Source organism: Myxocyprinus asiaticus, chromosome 23 (genome assembly GCF_019703515.2).
Source record: "Myxocyprinus asiaticus isolate MX2 ecotype Aquarium Trade chromosome 23, UBuf_Myxa_2, whole genome shotgun sequence".
NCBI lineage: Eukaryota > Metazoa > Chordata > Actinopteri > Cypriniformes > Catostomidae > Myxocyprinus > Myxocyprinus asiaticus.
Window position 1 is genome coordinate 40,180,480 of NC_059366.1, and position 21,225 is coordinate 40,201,704.

Sequence of the window (21,225 nt, forward strand, 5' to 3'; positions counted from 1 at the left end):
GACAATTCCTTGGACTTCATGGCTTGGTTTGTACTCTGACATGCACTGTTAACTGTAGGACCTTATATAGACAGGTGTGTGCCTTTCCAAATCATGTCCAATCAACTGAATTTACCACAGGTGGACTCCAATCAAGTTGTAGAAACATCTCAAGGATGATCAGTGGAAACAGGATGCACCTGAGCTCAATTTTGAGTGTCATGGCAAAGGCTGTGAATACTTATGTACATGTGATTTTTTTTTTAATTTTTTTTTTATTTTTAATAAATTTGCAAAGATTTCAAACAAACTTCTTTCATGTTGTCATTATGGGGTATTGTTTGTAGAATTTTGAGAAAAATAATGAATTTAATCCATTTTGGAATAAGGCTGTAACATAACAAAATGTGACAAAAGTGAAGCGCTGTGAATACTTTCCAGATGCACTGTAGTTAACTAATGTTAACAAATACAACCTTATTGTAAAGTGTTACAGATAATATTGTGTGGTGTTATAATGGATGAAAACTAAAACTATTATGCTAAAGCTAAAAGGCAATTTTCCGAAATAAAAACTATTTATGCCCCATTAAAACTAACTAAAATGAAACTAAACTTGAAAACCTAAACACAAAAAGTAAAAATGAAAACCAGAAAATTTTTCAAAACAATAATGACTCTGACCTGCGCACGGCGGAATGACAGAAAAGTAATTTTCCACATATTATTAAAAAATAAAAAATAAATAAAACTATAAATGTGTTATCAAATTGGTGTTTCTTTGAATAAAGTAGTATTTTAAATTACTAGTGCATATAGACTACATGTTCACATTAAAGGATGAGTAAGAGTGCAGAACAAACAGCAATTTTTTTAAACACGAATTAAATCTAGCTATACCCCACAACTATATGCAAATGTGCCCCAAAAAAAAGGGCCTAATTTTTAATTTTGCAATTTGTTATGGCATCTTTATCATAAGCAACTTCTGGTCCAATTCGTCAGACAGCAGTTTGCGTAGGCAGTAATAGCGTTAAACACTCTGGTTGAAGAGGATTGGGGGCGTTCACACAGGATGCACTTCAGCATTAAAAAAACAGCTGGACAGAATGGAACAGAATGCAAGGGTCTTGAAACATGGTTTTTTTTTTAAAGGTGAATTATTTGGAACTTTTTAATGCCTTAAAAATATCCCTTGTGGCAAGAGACATGGAAAACAACAGTGAGACGAGATGCAACAGAAAACAACTGTGTGTACCTGGACCAATCACTATTTGAGCGGTCACCACTGACCTGGGAAGATACTGTTGAGGATCTGAAGCTTATTGGAGTATTTCCTCCACAGGCGGAGCACATAATCTTCCCAACGAATCATCTTCCCCAAAATTAGCATAACTGGAATGGTGGGCAGGCCGATCAACAGGAAGAGAGGATCCGCCCGTTCCATTACATCCAGACCTTCCTTATGACCCACAACCTGAGAGATGGAAAAGGGGTATGTTTAAGAATCAAATAGTGTCATGTACATATGAAATCATTGCATCTGTGAGCCAAATGCCCCACCTGCATGACTGTAACAGCCCCGTATGTGACGGCCGTCCAGTAAATGGATCCTACCATGATACCAGCAGCAGCAAACGGGCAGGCCTTTGAGATCAGTCTGTCTGCCAGATCCAACACATATACAACTGGCCCTGCACACATACACACAAACACAAATTGAGTTTAATATACTGTTCACATCAGATATTGAAAAAGTTGATGAGTTCTGATTCATGATGAACAGAAATTAAGTAAAAAATAATCTAGTTTAAAATTGATCTGCAAAGATCTTACAAATCGAATCTCTGTATTCTGTTGATGTCATACATTTTTTAAACCATTTATATATTAATAAAAAAAAAAAATGACAGGTGGTATAACAAATCAAGTTAAAAATAATACACTCTGCCTTAATACAGTTGGGATCGGACAACCAGTTCCATTTTTTTGTATGCCAGAATCAAATTATTTCATGACTTTAAGTTAACGGTTCTTGAACGTGCATTCTTCTGCTGATGCGGACAGGACATTGTGATAAAATACTCTTGACAGTCTTTCCTGCGTAACCAATTAGCAGCACTGCTACAAAACAAATGACTCTTATATGTCGGTTCTTTTGAATCTACAGGGTGAAACACAGCACGACCGGTGTAGACCGATTCCTGAACAAACGACTCTGAGACGGTTCTTTTGCATCTACGCTGCCAAACGTGACTCTTATCGGACAAAACTTTTTGGTGAATAAAAAAAACGTACTGAATGCAAGTCAGTAATTTAGTTATGTCCGACTAGAAAATTAACCGAGAACTGTTTACTGTGCTTTATGTGCCTAAGCCTCGTGACACGTTGATTTGGTAATGGGTTGTTGTAATTAGTGGTATTTAATAAATATTAATTACTCAAACATCTTAAAGAATCTGTTATGTTAAAAGAATAGTTCACCCAAAAAATCTGTTGGTCAGTTCAATGCAAGTGAATGGTGTGGTTGAGAAACAGATCAATATTTAAGTCCTTTTTTACTATAAAGCTACACTTTCATCAGCTCTCCTATGTGTGTTAATGAGGGGACAGTAGTTCTTCTGTTTTTTAGCTATTCACATTCTTCCTGCATATGGCCACATCCTGGGCATAGAGGTGAAAAAGAAAAAGGGAGGGATAAAGCAAAGGAAAATAATAAAAAAAAAAACATATTTGCACAACAGCCCAGAAGGTAGCGAAATGACATGTAGTTTAAAACAAAAGGGCATAAATATTGATCTGTTTCTCACCCACACCTATCATATCACTTCTGAAGACATGGATTAAACCACTGGAGATGTATGGATTACTTTTATGTTGCCTTTATGTGCTTTTTGGAGCTTCAAAGTTCTGGCCACCATTCACTTGCATTCTATGGACCAACAGAGCTGAGATATTCTTCTAAAATTCTTCATTTGTGTTCTGCAGAAGAAAGAAAGTCATACACATCTGGGATGGCATGAGGGTGAGTAAATGAGAGTATATTTTACATTTGGGTGGACTATCCCTTTAAAATATGAAATAATTTGACAGCTGGTTGCTGAGGGCATTAAATCCAATAAGAATTGCAATTTCTTATTTCCAAATCAACCATGAAGGAACCGGAATCTAAATAATTTAAATCCTTACGATTCCCGTCCCATTCCTCACACCTGAAATGTATGTCACTGTACACAGCTTAAAATTAATTCAGAAACGGAAAACATGTGAATCCTTGAGGAGCTGTATTCAAATCACTGTCTGTATGAATTGCATTTTTTTTTTAATGTATTTCTGAATAACTTCCAGAAATCAAGGAGGGACTGTGATTGAGTGAGTTTCTGCCAGTCCAGCAGGGGGCAGACGGTACTATTATGGCATGCAAGGTCACTGTTTACACATTATTATTAGTCAGGATTGGAAGTTGTTTAATGTCTATACAGAGAGATGCCTCAATACTGAGAGCAAGTGCTGCACATCATGTGGTTCCACTCACAATGATGATGATGACTTCTTTACACTCACTGCACTCTGCTTTCTGAAACATTCTTTAAAATAGTCATGAAAAAACTCTCAACGTGGAAATCAGGAGGAAATCTTGCAATATTTACTGACAGGCAAACTGCTTTCCTTTCTCGACCTATAAATAACTTCCACAGCAGGAGATGTCTAGGATGTCTCTGAGCTTATTTTCACATTCATTCCATTCTTTCTTGAATGGATCATGGCTTTAGAACACTTTATTTTCACCTGTACTCGCCAATATTGCTCCACCTATACTGAGGTGTGAAGCTGCAGCCATACGTGAATATCAGGGATACTGGCGATACAGGAACTCCCTCCTGTATCACGTACTTCTAGATCTCCCAGATATTAGTCTCCGCTCAAGGAGACCAGTCTGGATACTTGACCCAGTTAAAGGAGGAGCAGAATTCTGTATGGAAGAGAGGTGGAGAAAGCAGTGGACCTCTGCCTTGCCAGCAAATGGCCACCTCGTTGCTGACCCAGCAATGAGAGTGCCTGGCTGTGAACTGAGGCGGCGTGAGCGAGTCATGCTGAACCGGTTTTGTACCACCCAAGGAAGGTGTGCCTCATTCATGTATAAGTGGGGAGCTGCAGATTCCGCAGTGTGCGAGACTGTGGTGCACCTTGCCAGACAACTGATCACATAGTAAATGAGTGCCCAATAAGATGCTTTATTGGTGGTCTTCGGGCACCACATGAAGCAACTCCTGAGGCAGTGCAATATCTAACTGACTTGGACTTTAACTTATGACAACTTTCCATGTAATGCTGGCTGTGTTCTTTTACAAATTGCTTAATGTCTTACGAATAAATAAAAAATAAAAAAATTCACCTTCACCTTACCATTCAGTGTTTTAATGCATTACTGTTAATAAAACTGGAGCTCACATTAGCTCAAGGAATAGTTTACCCAAAAATGACAATTCTGCATCATTTACTCATGCTGTTCCAAACTTGAATGACTTTTTCTTCCATGTAACACAAGAGATGTTCGACAGTATACTAGGGTCTAACAGCCTAAGTCATATTCTTTCTAAAATCTCCTTTTGTGCTCTAGAGAAAGATATGCGTGAAAATCCCAGGAGATCAGCAGATACAGAAATACTCAAACCAGCCCATCTGGCATCAACAAACATGCCATTTTCCAAATAATTGAGATCACCTTTGGTCCCCATTCTGATGGTTGATGTGAACATCAAAAACATGATTTTATGCACTGCTGCCACATGATTAGCTAATTAGATACAGTTGAAGTCAGAAGTTTACATACACCTTAGCCAAATACATTTAAACTCAGTTTTTCACAATTCCTTACATTTGGGACCTACACAATATTAGACAGGTGATTTTAACATTGTGGCTGATCAGTGTATATACTACAGTACTGTGCAAAAGTCTTAGGCACTTAAGATGGTTATTTATATCTTCAGCTTTAGTGTGTCAATAGGAAATATAAATGTTAGACTCCCAAACATTACTTTTGCAAATAGAAAAGATTAGAATAGAAGAACAGGGAGCCCTGCAACAGATGTCATGGCCCCCACTGAACATCGTGTCAGTCTGAGATTACATAAAGAGACAGAAGCAACTGAGACAACCTAAATAGATAGAAGAACTGTGGCGAATTCTCCAAGAAACTTGGAACATCCTATCTGCCAACAACCAAGAAAAACTGTGTCCGGGTGTACCTAGGAGAATTGGGGCTGTTTTAAAGGCAAAGGTGGTCACACCGAATATTGATTTAGATTTTTTTATGTTTACTGGTCTTTGTATGACAGTAAGTGATAAATAAAAACTATTTATTTAATTATTTTTGAAGACATCCTCACTATGCAACATTTTTACAAGTGCCTAAAATTTTTGCACAGTACTGTATATTGTGTGTGTATATATATATATATATACACACACACACACACACATACATACACACACACACACACACACACCTCTATTCTGTATATAAAGAAAAAAAACGTATACGGTTTATTTGAAAAAAGAAAGGACAGATGGACAGACGGATCCTTGGCACAGCATCAAAAAGGCCACATTCACACTAATACATTTGTTTAAAACAAAGAAATACATTTTACGCAATGAAATAAACAGCAAGACATCTGTCTAATGTCTGTTTATGTAGAAAAATAATTGAAAAACAGCAGACAGACACAAATGCGTGTTCAGTGTGCAGAAGGTAGCCGCCTATGTAGACAGTAAACAGCAAGGCAGCTAACTAGGTTTTGGAAAAGACCATTTAACTAAGTAACTTGCTCGAGTTCAAGACTGATTCGAGAATTTGTTCTAATCAATTATTAAAAAAGAATTAGCTAAAAAAGGCATTAGTTGATTAATCGAATTTCACTGTTTCACAGTGAGAATAACGAAATAAACGGTTGTGTTGTCACAAGTAACCGTTGTGATTAGTTGTTTTCTATTTATTGTCACGATACCTAGTCTTACTGTATCATCACATTCAATTCAAAATGCAACTCACAACTCAGCTAAAATACAAAGTAGTTTTGACATGGAGCCGTAGCTTCAGCAGCAATGCAGAAACTCATTTGTGTTGGCCCGGTAAAATGCAAAATTCCTTTCTTTGTCTGACTGCGTTTGTCTGCCTCTCTCTCGCTCTCTCTCAAAGTTTGAACAGTTCAACAGGGAACATGATTGGTTCAATTTCACAGCTGGACACGGTCACCCTGACAACCGTATCCAAGAATAAACCCATTGCTCTGGCAAGAGACAGAGTGAGAGATGCAGACAGACTGACTCTCATGAGATGCAGTCTAAGGAAGATTATTAGCTCAGCCTGAAGATTAACTAATGCAATTATACTGTATAAACTGATCAATTTACATAACAGCAGAAACACGAGAGAATGAAAAAAGACATTTCGTTTTATGTGCAGCGGACTACAGGAATCGTAATCAAATCCCCAGCCGACATCACCGATATATAAAGAGGGATTTCTCTGGAATCAGGATTTACCTATAAAGTGCAGAAAACATTTTCATGCACAGCTGACTTGAAGAGTCATATTTTCCTTTATCTTTTGACATATAAGAGCCGGAGTCACTGTACTATGAACATACTGTAAGTTTCAGGACTCAAAACTTGCTCCTCACGGCAAAAAGAGCATTTGTTGAAACCAAGCTGCCAAAACAACTTGTTCCATACTTCCTCCACATTGTGATGTCACACTGTGGTAGACATTTGCATCTGTACGCCTCCACAACAACACATAAACACCTACTTTATCTTAATACTTCTGTAGCCCCACCCAGTAGCGGTGAGCAGTGAGAGGCAAGGACAGAGCCAATCAGAACAGTGGGCATTTACTGTCAAGTCTTAAAGGAGAAGCAGCACCAAAACCGAACGTTTCTGACAGAGGGTCAGAATAAGGGTGGAAAATGAACATGTTTTAAAAATATATGCCTTTTTTGTGCAAAAAAACTTTAATACTATAAGTGAGCCTCAAGGAACATATTAATATAATAAAAAAAGGCATGTTATGACCCCTTTTATTGACAAAGCTTCATTTCAGTTTCAGTAGAAGGATGTAAAGTATGTGAAAGTGAAAGAATGGTTCATAATGTTCAGAATTATGCCTGTAATTCAAGTTCACATACTGCACATACTATTTAATTTGAATGTGAAATTGTTTATTATGGGGTCTGTTCCAAAACAGCATTTTAGGACATCATCGGCGTGCTCACAATGAGAAGGCTGTTCCAAAACCTAAGTACCTTAATTATGCTGCCTCTTAAAAGGGATAGTTCACCCAAAAATGAAAACTCTCTCATCACTTACTCACCCTCTCGCCATCCCAGATGTGTATGACTTTTTCATCTGCTGAACTCAAATGAAGATTTTTAAAAGAATATCTCAGTTCTTTTCATCCATACAATGCAAGTGAATGGGTGCCAACATTTTGAAGCTCCAGAATCCACATAAGGGCAACAAAAGTACTCCAGATGACTCTGGTGGTTAAATCCATATCTTCTGAAGCGATATGATAGGTGTGGGTGAGAAACAGATCAATATTAAAGTAATTTTTTTCTTCACTTTTACTTTCTCCTTCTTATGCTTTTGGTGATTCACATTCTTCGTGCATATAAATTATTTTCCCTGCCCAGTAGGGGGCCTACTGGGCAGGGAAAATAATTTCTACCAAAAAAGTACTTAAATACCCTTTTTTTGGGCTCTGTTTACAGGAGCTGATCGATGTTTTGATTTAAGAGTAAATAACGACTTCAATTTCAGTCTGTTCTCCATACAAAGTGATCATATGCCTTCAGAAGACTTGGTATACTATCCACAAGTCACATGGACAACTTTCATGACACTTTAGGGTGCTTTAAGCTTTAAAGTGTGTCACTATCAACTGCAATTGTATGGAAATCATTAAATCGAACACCCTTTAAAATATCTCCATTTGTGTTTCATAGAAGAAATAAAGTAAATGAGAAAATTATGACAAAATTTTTGTTTTTAGGTAAACTAGGCCGTTTCTAGGCAGCCCTTATGTCTACACATGTTTTGTTTTATTGAAGTTATGTCATACCGAGTTTGGGGAACACGATGAGATACTCTGCATTGCACTGCGGACAGGCGACGCGTGCCGTGCTGTTGCCTCTCTGTTTCTCGTCCACCCAACGCTGCAGACATGACTGATGAACCCACTTAGTAGAACCCCGGCAACGGCACGGACGCACCCATTCTGCCGTTCGGTCATCCTCATCTGTGGCAAAACACACCCAACAACTCCTGTAACACACACACATAGAGAAACATGGAGTCAGTGGAGGCTAACACAAACACATACACACTCATCAGCACGGTTCACAATCTCACGTTGGTGTGTGTTTATCATGTAATCCAGAGCAAAGTCTCTAAAAATAAAGATTTGAATGTTTGTGTTTAATGTAACTGTTAAAGTCACTCTTTGAAACTCAAAGATTCAGACACAGAAAACTCTGAATTCTTTTAATAGTTTAAATCTTAGAAGTATTAAGGAACAGTGAACAAGAATAAAACAAAAGACAGACAGAAAGAGAGAGAGAGGGTACAAAATTCATTTTCAATTCCTGTTTCCTTAATTGCACTGAACCTTATCTAGATTTGCAGTAATTAGACAGCAACTAATTCATTGTGAAGGATCCATTGCACAACATGTTTATTAGCGCCGCTCGAGAGCCTGGTAGTCCATCTGGAATGATGTCATATTTTACATTCACAAAATAACGGCCTAATTAAACCTGATCACATCTGAACAGAAGACCAAACACCATTTGCAGAAGCCCTACAGCATCTGACATCAGTATAGACAAGACATCTTATCTAAATGATATTTATTGTTAATGGTATCAGAGATACGCCTGCCGTGATGACTGGAGGATCAGCATCAGCGTGACAATGTCTAAAGAAGACTCTGTAAATAATCCATGTGAAATCTCTCTGTGTTTCAGCATCACTACAGGAGGAGGGACAGAGTCTCTATCAGCCCTTCTCTCAGGTTCCTGTGTGAGTTTTTCCATTGTGTTTCTTGCATAAAACATGAGTGATGCCAAGCTGCTCCAGTGACCAAGATCAGTCAAGTGTTCCTGATCATGAGATTCATGTAACCATCAGAGTGAAATGGCCGGTCTTAACACCATCAAATGACATTCAACAAACAAAATGGCTCAGATTTGTGCTTTCATGCTCTTGGACTTATTTAAACTGAGATCAATTCGGCTTATTGTTTCCGAGAGTTCCAGTATCCTAGGATCGGCCACATTATGCAGACTCGCTGACAAGCTCCATCTCCTATCTGACATTTTTGGATCAGCTCCAGTGTTAACCTTCCCCTGTAGCGTGACTGGAAGCACGTCACATCAGCAGCGTGAGAGTTGGGTTCACATCCCTTGTTGAAACCAGGAAGTTATACCGTTTGCATAATCAGTGACGAGCGCAATTCGGAGGTTGCATTTTTCTCTCTTACATTACATTTTTACTCCACTGATGGTTAGGTTTAGTTTGGATGGTAAAGTTTATAAAATATGCATTCCTCTTCACTGTATTACATCCAAACAAACAACTCACTTCACAAGTCACTTTTGGCGCCCCTCTGTGGACAATGAAGCTCACACATGTCCATACACCCATCAGCACTTACCGCTTTGGCCACTGGGGCAGTGGTTCGAATTTCGACAAGCACAGACTGATTTTAGTTAAAGAAAAGTCAACCTTCTGTTTCCGATTTCACTGTGAGATCAGTCTGCTCAGTTTGAGTTGTGAGCATTTGAGAGGAGCACTAGCTGATTGAAGACCTCAACAGAAGCTGAGCTTCGGGCAAAGACAATTCTCCATGCTCCCCAAGCAGAATATGCTTCTCCTGTTTCTGTAACCCTACCTCCATCATGACAACCTCTAGAAACACAATCATCCTTGCGAAACCCAAGATGCATCTCACCATTGCCCAAGTTCCCAATCGCAAACACACACACATATAGCATGGTTTTGCACATGAAGAGTTGTGTTCATTAAAGTGTACCGTCAAGGTCAGACAAACCGATTATCAGCCAATAAAGGTGGTAAAACAAATTGTGATCTGATTTAAGCAAGTGTGCCTTCACTCTACAAGGGTAAAGTTTCAAACTACAGACTATATTAGACACAGGAACATACATGATATGAACAATGATAAGATGATGAGATTTCCATCTGTTTTGTAGCCCAAATTCTTAAGCCAGGAGTGCTGACTTCTGAGATCAACCAGTTTACTTACCTACAACAAAATCTATGAGAATAAGTGTAGTGATATCAGCTTTTCTTTAAATGCAATGATAAACATTCAAACATAACCATTTGGCGAACAAAACTTTGACTTTGTCCTGTAGAACACACAATAATCATATATAGATTTTTAGTTCCTGACTCATTTACTCACTCTCATGTTCAAACCTGTATGACTGACTTTCTTCTGTGGATCACAAAAGGAATCATTTTGCTGAATGTCCAAGCCAGAGGTAGACCGATATTAGGAGAGTAATAGTTTATCATGGCACGATACATCACATTTCATTTCGTGGAGATTGGATTTTGGATTTTATTTTAGCGTCTATTCTATCCAATACACGTGACGGCCTACGCAGCGTGAGCATACAAATGGAAGCCGCTTCATTGCGCACAAGCAGCTCTAAAATACGATTGAACACTAGCAGCCACAGGTGAAGTATGATGAATTCCCTGAAACTGTGTAATCTAAAACAAAGAGCGGGAGAGAGACGCACCTTTTCAGAGCGAGGGATCAAATGTCGATTTGAAATTGAAAATGATATTTAGATAAAATCAAAAGACAATAATATTTTAGAAAAATACAATTTAAAATTAAAATATAGCCGCAAGCGACTACTGTCGAGGGCCAAGCACATATGGCGAGATGACCAAAACAAACAAATTTGACAGAAAAGATCCTGTGGATGCTGTGGACAGCTATTTTGTTGTGACATTTCACCTGCTTTGAGCACAGTTGACAAAAATGGGATTGTCTTAAATTATAGTGCCCCCTGGCATCAAAAATTAATGAAACTCGTTATGTTACCTCAGTGTTCTCTTGTCCATGTGTACAAATTTTGTTAAGTTTGAAAATTACACACAAGATACAGGCTAATTAATCATTATAGATCATGCCCAAAACATATTTGCTTATATCTTTGGAACAATTCGACGCATCAAAATTCTTTTGATAATTTTTTGTCAGGAGGGTCTGTAGAAAAGTAGGTTTTTCAGATAAATCAAAATTGCAAAAAAGGTTTCTTGCAGAAATTGTAGCCTATACGGTTCCGGAGTTATGAGCAAAAAATGCAAATTAGCTAATTATACTGCCACCGTGTGGCCGATTGTCACAAAATGTGATATGCGGCTTCGAGTTGACACCCTGCTTATGTATAGTACTTTCCATAACCCTCGGCCATTCCCAATACGAGTTATAAGGTGCTGAAATTTGATTGGCCGGTGGCGGCTATTTTTGTTAATTTGTCGAATCGATTTTTTAAGAATATGTTAGCATTTGAACCAAAAAAGATGCATATTTAAATTTGAACTTTATCGCTCAAATGGCTGCAAAGTTATGACAGTTTTTTAGTTGTAGCGCCCCCTAGGTGCGGAATTGTACAAAACTTTGTTGACATCTTCTAAATGTCCTGTTGACTATGTGCATCAAGTTTGGTTACATTTGGAGTTTGCAAAGAGTAGATATTGATCAATTACTCAAATCACGTTAAACCGAAGGAATTGTATCGTTAATATCTTCGGAACGATTTGACGTATCGAAATTTAGATAACTTTTTGTCAGGAGGGTCTGTAGATGTATACCAAATTGCATGCCGATCGGATAAATGGTCTAGGAGTTCGAAAAAGTAGATTTTTCCAAAAATTCAAAATGGCGGAAAAAAAATTATAGACGGAAATTAAATCGGAGATATACATTTTGTAGGGCTGATTTTCAATTCTAGCCCTTACGGTTGCAGAGATGAGCCAAAATGTTAAAGTGTTTATTATAGCGCCACCTAGGGTCAGATGGGTGTGCATTTGTGCGCCCGATTAGTGAGGGGGATTTGCGATCATCCAGCCAAATTTGTTGTCTCCACGACTTACGGTTTCTGACGCCCAGACACTTTTAGGGCAGAAAAAAAAAAAAATCTGTACAATTACAATAGGGTTCCAGCAGCTTCGCTGCTTGGCCCCCTAAATATTTCAACTGTATGTAATCAGTGACAGTGTATAAGCAGCATATGTTGTAACAACATAATTCTGTATTTTCAGTAGGTAGAATTATTAGCTAATATTTCCATTTGGTGTGACCATTGCCCTGTTCTGGTCTCATTTTTAGACTCAGTACATCTCTGATGGATCATTTAGCACTTTTAAGAACAGTACTTTTAGCAAAATTTTAAAGGAACTGTTTTGCATGTCTTAAAAGTAATAACAACAACAACAACAAAAAAAAACTTTCAATCTTAACTTGATTCAGGCTTAGTTTAAAGAATCGGCAATCCTTCAGTATCGTGAACTGAACCGAATCGTGAGATGAGTGTATCGTTACACCCCTAACCGATATATCAGTTTTACCGATGAATAGGCGCCAATAATTGCTTTTTGGAACTATCGGTTATCGGCAAAAATCTATGCTGATAGTTTCGTTCCGCTGAGGCCGGCCCTGGTGGGGTCTACAGTTAGCGGCCTTTAGAAGTGAAACAGAAACACTCACTCACACCTCAGAATATACTCATATTAAGGAAAGACTAATAAGAAATATTAACATTCTATAAATCCATTTTAAAAACGGTCGGCCGATTAATCAGTTATTGTTCTTTTCCAGCAACTTAGTTAGTGGTATTGGCAAACTCCACTACTGGTTGACCTCTACTGTCAAACTCCAGAAATTACAATAATCGCAAAATAAAAGTAGGCTACTTTAAAAGTAGTCCATACAACTTGTGCATCAAGTCCTCTGAATCCTTATCATAGCTTTTTATCAAGAACACAAACAAATTTAGTTACACATTTTACAATGAAATGGGATTTGGGGGAAAGGTTTCCAGTGAATAAATTCCTTAAGGTCCTTTGTTTCTCATGAAGGTATACGACAGATTATTATAAGACTGTAGAATATAGAACAAAAGTCAAATGGACAAACTTCAATGGTACTTTTTTGCCCATGTTGGAGCTTGACAGTCCCAGGATCCATTCACTTTCATTGCAGGGAAAAGTATAGCCTGGACATAAAAAAATGCATGTTCCATGGTAGAAAAAGTCATATGGGTTTGGAATGTCATGAGGGTGAGTAAATGATGAGAATTTGTATATTTGTGTGAACTATTCCCCTAATCGTGGCTGTAATTATGACATCCAACAGTTCCATTTCAGCACTTTTTGTGCTAATATTTATTATGCTTAAAATATCTCCAATATCCTGGTTTCCCGTTAAAGCATGCAAATATTCCAGGAATCAAGTGGCAAAAATTAATCTTCATTGCCCAGCAAACAGGCTTCTCGACCTCTAGATTTTCCATTTCAGTTCTTGCAGATAATGGCTCTAATGTCTATGAGATACCATCAGCAGTCAGAAAGTCAATACGGCACACCTTTCTGTACCTGTTAAGAGCCTAGTTACACGACACAGGAAGGCAAGCTACAAAGGGGGTCCTTTGGAACCGATAACCCTGATAATTGTTTAGATATCCTTCCACAAGCTACTACTGCACATGGATGAGATTTCATGGATGAAGTGCAATCTTGAAAGAGAGGCTGATATAAAAATCATAAAGGAATGGGGTTTAGATGTTTCCGCTTAGTCGGATAACATGGAAGCAGTTTGAGAGAAACTATCTAAAATAAACGATAGTGGTGAAAATAACAACATTTTCTGAGATTATGTGTTTCTTCAAATCCCCAACCCTACGTATGTGCAAGAGTAATACTAGAGCTGTACGATTCTGGATAAATTGAGAATCACGATCGTTTTGTTTAGAATAAAGATCACGATTCTGAAGAAAAAAATGCTTATGTGCTTTAGAAAACCTGGACATAACAGTACTAAAAAAAAGTAACAATTTACTAGAGGTTCTGACAAAATGTTCTCTACTTCAATCTATGCAAAAATGCAATAAAGTTGTAAATCAAATATAGAAATTTAAAATGTCCAAAGTCCACAAGAGGGTGCAACGAATACATTACAAACTAAACAGCACCTTGTTATTATTGCAAAATAAATAAATAATTCTGTTAAAAAAAAAAACTGCATAAAAAAAATAAATGATTTAGCCTGTCTCACATGTTAAGTAAAAAGCAAAGCAAACAGAAAAAAGCTTCATTAACAGATTTAACTTAGTTCTGCACTGGTAGGCAAATATGCAATAAAACAATGTTATTTTACAAATTTAAATTTTTTATTTTATATATATATATATATAAAAAAAATACACACACACACACACACACACAGTTGAAGTCAGAAGTTTACATACAGCTCATTTTTTAACCACTTCACAGATTTCATATTAGCAAACTATAGTTTTGGCAAGTCATTTAGGACATCTACTTTGTGCATGACAAGTAAGATCCACAGATTGTTTCACTTTTAATTGACTATATCACAATTCCAGTGGGTCAGAAGTTTACATACTAAGTTAACTGTGCCTTTAAGCAGCTTGGAGAATTCCAGAAAATGATGCCAAGCCTTTAGACAATTAGCTTCTGATAGGAGGTGTACTGAATTGGAGGTGTACCTACCTGTGGATGTATTTTAAGGCCTACCTTCAAACTCCGTGCCTCTTTGCTTGACATCATGGGAAAATAAAAAATAAAAAAATCAGCCAAGACCTCAGAAAAAAAATTGTGGACCTCCACAAGTCTGGTTCATCCTTGGGAGCAATTTCCAAACACCTGAAGGTACCACGTTCATCTGTACAAACAATAGTACGCAAGTATGAACACCATGGGACCACGCAGCCATCATACGGCTCAGGAAGGAGACACATTCTGTCTCCAAGGGATGAGTGTAGTTTGGTGCAAAAAGTGCAAATCAATCCCAGAACAACAGCAAAGGACCTTGTGAAGATGCTGGAGGAAACAGGGAGACAAGTATCTATATCCACAGTAAAACGTGTCCTATATCGACATAACCTGACAGGCTGCTCAGCAAGGAAGCCACTGCTCCAAAACCACCATAAAAAAGCCAGACTACAGTTTGCGATTGCACATGGACACAAAGATCTTACTTTTTGGAGAAATGTCCTCTGGTTTGATGAAACAAAAATTTAACTGTTTGGCCATAATGACCATTGTTATGTTTGGAGGAAAAAGGGTGAAGCTTGTAAGCTGAAGAACACCATCTCAACCGTGAAGCATGGGGGTGGCAGCATCATGTTGTGGTGGTGCTTTGTTGCAGGAGGGACTGGTGCACTTCACAAAATAGATGGCATCATGAGAAAGGAAAATTATGTGGATATATTGAAGCAACATCTCAAGACATCAGTCAGGAAGTTAAAGTTTAGTTGCAAATGGGTCTTCCAAATAGACAATGACCCCAAGCAAAAGTTGTGGCAAAATGGCTTAAGGACAACAAAGTCAAGGTATTGGAGTGGCCATCACAAATCCCTGACATCAATCCAATAGAAAATCTGTGGGCAGAACTGAAAAAGCGTGTGCGAGCAAGGAGGCCTACAAACCTGACTCAGTTACACCAGTTCTGTCTGGAGGAATGGGCCAAAATTCCAGCAACTTATTGTGAGAAGCTTGTGGAAGGCTACCCAAAACATTTGACCCAAGTTAAGCAATATAAAGGCAATGCTACCAAATACTAACAAAGTGCATGTAAACTTCTGACCCACTGGGAATGTGATGAAAGAAATAAAAGCTGAAATAAATCATTCTCTCTACTATTATTCTGACATTTCACATTCTTAAAATAAAGTAGTGATCCTAACTGACCTAAGACAGGAATGTTTTCTACGATTAAATGTCAGGAATTGTGAAAAACTGAGTTTAAATGCATTTGGCTAAGGTGTATGTAAACTTCTGATTCAACTGTATTATCAATTTAAAATAAAACAATGTGGCCTTCAGTGTCTCTCTTGTAAAAAATGTATTCAAGCTTTTTAAGGAATTATTCAAGAGCCCATAATTGAATAGAGAACAGAGTAAACAGTGCTTTAAATTTTCAGCAACAGTAATTAAACATTAAAAAAAATATATAAAAAAAACATTAAAAAAGGTAATTTAACGCACATGAAAGTACTTAAATATTTGACACTCTTTACTGTGTGATAGATCTACACTAATACTGAATTTATGCAGTAAGAATGTCTGAATGCCTATAACAGACAGCATACAGCTTATATACATTTAGACATTGCACAAATCTAACTTTAAGTATTTGTCCTGTCTGCTTATACATTAACAGCCATGTTTGCTTTAATATCTCGTCAAGACAGCACAGATTTAATTCCGCCTGTTTATACTCTCGTAATTCATTAACAGATGTGTTTACATTAATATCGCCTAAAGAGGGGTATTTTGATAAAAAAATAAATAGCGCAGAGTCTCGTGCAGGAGTGCTGCATTCATCACAAGACACAAGCACATGGACAGACACACGCATGTGAGCGTTTGAAAGCAGCCGGCTGCAATCAAACAGCTCACGGGTAGCGAATTTAGTCAGGCTTCACAGAATTGCAGAATCGTTGTCATTTAGAAATGAGATCGCGATCTTTTAACGATTAATCGCGCAGCTCTATGTAATACTGATGCTTATCTTAGCAAACACCGTAAATAAAAAAGGTCTGTTCATAAATATAAAAGGTAGACGATACAAAGACAAGTTCTCCAGCATGGTCATGTTCTCATTGCTACACAGGTCAGACTGTATTTAAAGAGGCATTAAACCCTCGACACAATGACTTTATTCATCCGAGTGTGGTCACATGATTGTGGGAACCTCCAACAGCCAGCGAAAGAAAGTTCCATCACCAGGGAGCCGATAAAGAGCCCAGCATCAGAGGTAACACTGACTGAGATCATGCATCCTGACAGACTGAGATATAAATAGGGCTGTTAAGATTATGCAATTTTGGCTTGTGATTAATTGTCCTACAGATAATTGTGATTACTGATTTAATTGCCACTTTGTTCATATTAGTTAGGGTTTAATACACATACACCTTCAAAAGTCAATTATTCACATTGAACTTAAAATATAGGTTATGATTTTCTATAAGACTTTGTAAGCAAATACTGCACAAGGTAGAATGAAGTGAATAATTATAATTTAATTATATTTATTTATCACACATTTGCACATATACAGTGAAATATTCAGCCATGATACGGCACCCCTGGAGCAGATAGGGTCAAGGGCCTTGCTCAAGGGCCCAACAGTGGCATCTTGGCAGTGCTGGTGCTTGAACCCCTGACCTTCTGATCAGTAACCCAGAGCCTTAACCGCTGAGCCATCAATTATAATATTCTAATAATGAATATATTTTAAATTAGAATTTAAATTAATTTTTTTTTTTTAAACATATTCACTTTTTGGTCAACATTCCATTCACAAAAATGTATTATTATTATTAAACAGCATATAATAATATCACTATGCAATATATTCTTATTTCTACACATTTCACAAAATACACTACTGCACCAGAAGAGAGACATCTAAATAATGGGCATTTCATGACATTTCTATATTTGCTTAGATTTCCTTGTTGGATGTCTATGTGATTGGAAATTAACGTGCACAATGATCACCGTTCACTCAAATAATCCTGATCAGATTAAGCAAATAGTTTAATTTGTTTTCATCCTGCTTTTATTTTTCTTTGCTCTACAAATATCAAATCCATCAGCTCAAACTGCATCCCTCAGTGTTAACATTCACCTAAATCTATAGCTTTCAGTCAAAATGTTTTTAAACAGAATTATTGTGTGATGCTTGTAGATTACAGTTTATCCTAATATCAGAGAGACTTTAATGAGTTGCGCACCAGCTACATTGAAGTTCATCATGTAATTTCAGTCACTCTGGTTTCAGTAAGGCCATGTCATCTTGAAGTTGTAGTCTATATTTGTACGTGGGGGAAGGGCTGTGGCCTACTGCTGATCCATAAACACACAATCTCTCTCCCCTGTGGTCACAGAGTCACAAGACTCATCCACAAGTTCAGGTTTCATTAGCAATGTATAAAGCCAACAGGAACATTAATTCATACAGCACACAGAATTGCCAGCATTTCTAAAGAAATCCAAATTTCTGTTTCAAATGAACAGCATAAGTTACACACTCACATAACAGCTATGGCTACTCAGAGTGAGCTTTTATTATGCTTAAAAATATCGGAAGAATCCTGACAGCCATTTCCTGTTAAAGGCGCACTCAGTAATTTTTCCTCTTTACATTTTTATTTTTCTCCTGAAGAAACCAATAGTAATTTTAAAAACAAATAATGATTACCACTCCAACCTTATAAAAAAAAATGAAAAGGGTCCCTTATGGGGGCTGCCATGCTAGCATCACATGACCAGCTGAATACTCGCTTAATCTCAGTAACCACCCTGTAACTGGACACTTTAACTCATGGATTGAATTACTCATGGCTGACTGTGACTGGTGAATTTCTACAATGGCATCGGTAACTGAAAACTATTGAGTTTAAATAATGCTGCATCCATGCCCCTGTAACGGGAGCCAGTTAGAAAATGATGACTTTGCAGTGCGTGTACACCTCACTCCCCTGGCCTCAAGAGGCGCACTAACGACTGACACTAGAGGCTGTAGCCCGCCTCCCATGCCGGCTCGAATCCCGCTTGGAGCGGGTCAAGCAGGACCGGTTACAGTGGTGCCGTGACCCGGATGGGAGTGAGTGCAACGGGAGCCAGCTGGTACATGATAGCTGTGCGGTATGTTTAAACTTCACTCTCCTGGCCTCAAGAGGTGCACTAGCGACTGACGCTAGGGGCTGTAACCTTTAGCATCCTCGTTAGCATGCCCGCCTCCCATGCCGGCTGACGCTAGATCGAATCTCGCTCGGAGTGGGTTGAGCAGGACCAGTTACACCCCTATAAGTGTAAGTCCAAGAACACATCCATAAACAATTACTGAGTGCACCTTACAATGCATGTGGCTGTTCTGGGAGAAATGCTGCTGCAAAAAAAAAGTGAAAAGCAAGAAATTACCCAAAAAAAAAAAAAAAAAAAAAAAAATATATATATATATATATATATATATATATATATATATATATAGAGAGAGAGAGAGAGAGAGAGAGAGAGAGAGAGAGAGAGAGAGAGAGAGAACTTCAGCAACAGAATTAGTGGTCAACCAATATATCGCAGAGGCTGATAAATCGGCCGATATTCTGACTTTTTTAATTGTCACATCGGCCAACAAAAATTCCTGTTTGGCCGATTTGTTTCTTGCGGGCGCCGAGAATCGCCTGCTTGCATGTGAAGCGACTGAGACGTGTAAATCACCAGTCACGGTTCGTTTTCTTGTTACATGCCATTATGTTACTACAATAGACTGGTGTGCAACAGTGTCATTTAAACGGTCCGCATATCAGAGTAGCAGCAGACGCATTTCAGCTCAATGTTAAAACGCTCACCCGTTTCATTCTCCCTCTCTCTCCTCAACGGTTCTCTGTAACTTTTAACTGTCTTGTCAAAAGATAAAGGCAAATATCAATAAAACTAATATCATATACCATCTGCAAATATGTGCATATCTCATTTAAACAGATGTAATAACCCAACATCACACAACTTGAGCAGATCCAGCATCCTGTGGAGCACTCATTAATTTATCTCTAAAGCATGTATTCTATCAGCCTCTCCTCAGCAGTTCCCTGTAACTTTTAACATTCTTGTCTAATGATAAAAGGCAAATATCAATAAAACTATTATATACCATTTGCAAATATGCAGATCTCTCATTTAAACATGTAATTCACAAACCTCATGAAAATCCAGCGTTTTCTTCCCATCGAGCGCTCATCTAATATCTTCCACTGAAGCACGTATTCTATCAGCCAGAATCAAAAACTTCAGGATCAGGATAAAAAAAAATCCTCTGATTCACAAATCATGATGGTCACAACGCTTCAATCCAATCAGGTGATCCAGGCCATTTAAACTGTCAGAAGATAGATGCTGCTCACGCCGGATCCACACAAGTGTGTGAGTGCAACTTCAAGGCTGCATTCGAAACCAGGAAAATGCTGCCTCCGGAGGCTGTATATGGAGGTAGGATGAAAATAAGGTGCTTTTCAAACTGTTCGGAGACCAGTTTCCTGAAGAGTTCCATTCATTCAAAACAGATGTCAGTTAAGCCCTTAACTGATTAAGCAGCAAGGTAGCAAGTCAGCTGCCTACGTTTTTGGATGCAGCCCAAGGTAAAAGCGCTTCTCGTGTGCTGTAAGTAAATCTCTTATTCACTATGCACTGTATAAACAGTTGGTTTGATTCGGTATTTTTGGAGTAAATGCGATTGCTAATGTGGATATGCCATCCATGGTTGCTGGACTACTGTGTGTACTGTTATTTCCTTCTTCCTAATATATTAACAATTTCATCATGTGCAAATAAATTACTAAAATTTGAGGACTAAACAGAAATCTGAAGAAACTGCTATCTACCAATTAAAAGTACAATATTATTTTTTAGTTTTGTGTGAAATGGAGTAAATATATTTTTAAATAAGCAATTTTTTATTTACTATATTAAATTGTGTGATATACTGGCATTGTATAGGCCTATCGGCCACCCTGCTCTCTGGATATCGGCATCGGCCATTAAAAAACCCACATCAGTCGACCACTAAACAGAATGTACAAGTTCACAAAACCCCATTTATTGAAAAACATGTGCACCCTAACTCCCAGAAATTGTGTTTAGCCAGCCAATCAGATCAGAGCTTGCCAAAAAGGTCTTCCCATTTTGTGTGCAATATGCATCGGACGGTCATTGTGTATTCTGTGGGCAGTCCGGCAACCACTGCTAAGTCAAGAATTGCTATTACTATTGCTTATCCTTAGGGTTTGGGAATAAACAAGTATATTACACTTGGTATTAAATGCTTGCACGTAACCCATCCTGCACAGTTTATGCAGACTGATCACACAGTGAAATCGGAAACAGTAG

General features: G+C 37.9%; 1 protein-coding gene across 2 annotated transcripts in view; it reads right to left on the reverse strand.

Moving 5' to 3' along the window:
• Positions 1-21,225, reverse strand: part of LOC127414419 (E3 ubiquitin-protein ligase MARCHF5) — a 32,644-nt gene that overhangs the window by 5,295 nt on the left and 6,124 nt on the right. Inside the window, exons 2-5 of one of the 2 annotated variants that reach the window (XM_051652439.1) lie at positions 20,041-20,107; positions 8,108-8,310; positions 1,543-1,673; positions 1,273-1,456 (exon numbers count right to left, since the gene is read on the reverse strand). In XM_051652439.1, coding sequence (XP_051508399.1) covers positions 1,273-1,456; positions 1,543-1,673; positions 8,108-8,310; positions 20,041-20,069 — 547 coding nt within the window. In that variant the 5' untranslated portion in view covers positions 20,070-20,107. The remainder of the gene's footprint in view (positions 1-1,272; positions 1,457-1,542; positions 1,674-8,107; positions 8,311-20,040; positions 20,108-21,225) is intronic. The other variant, XM_051652438.1, reaches the window with a different exon arrangement.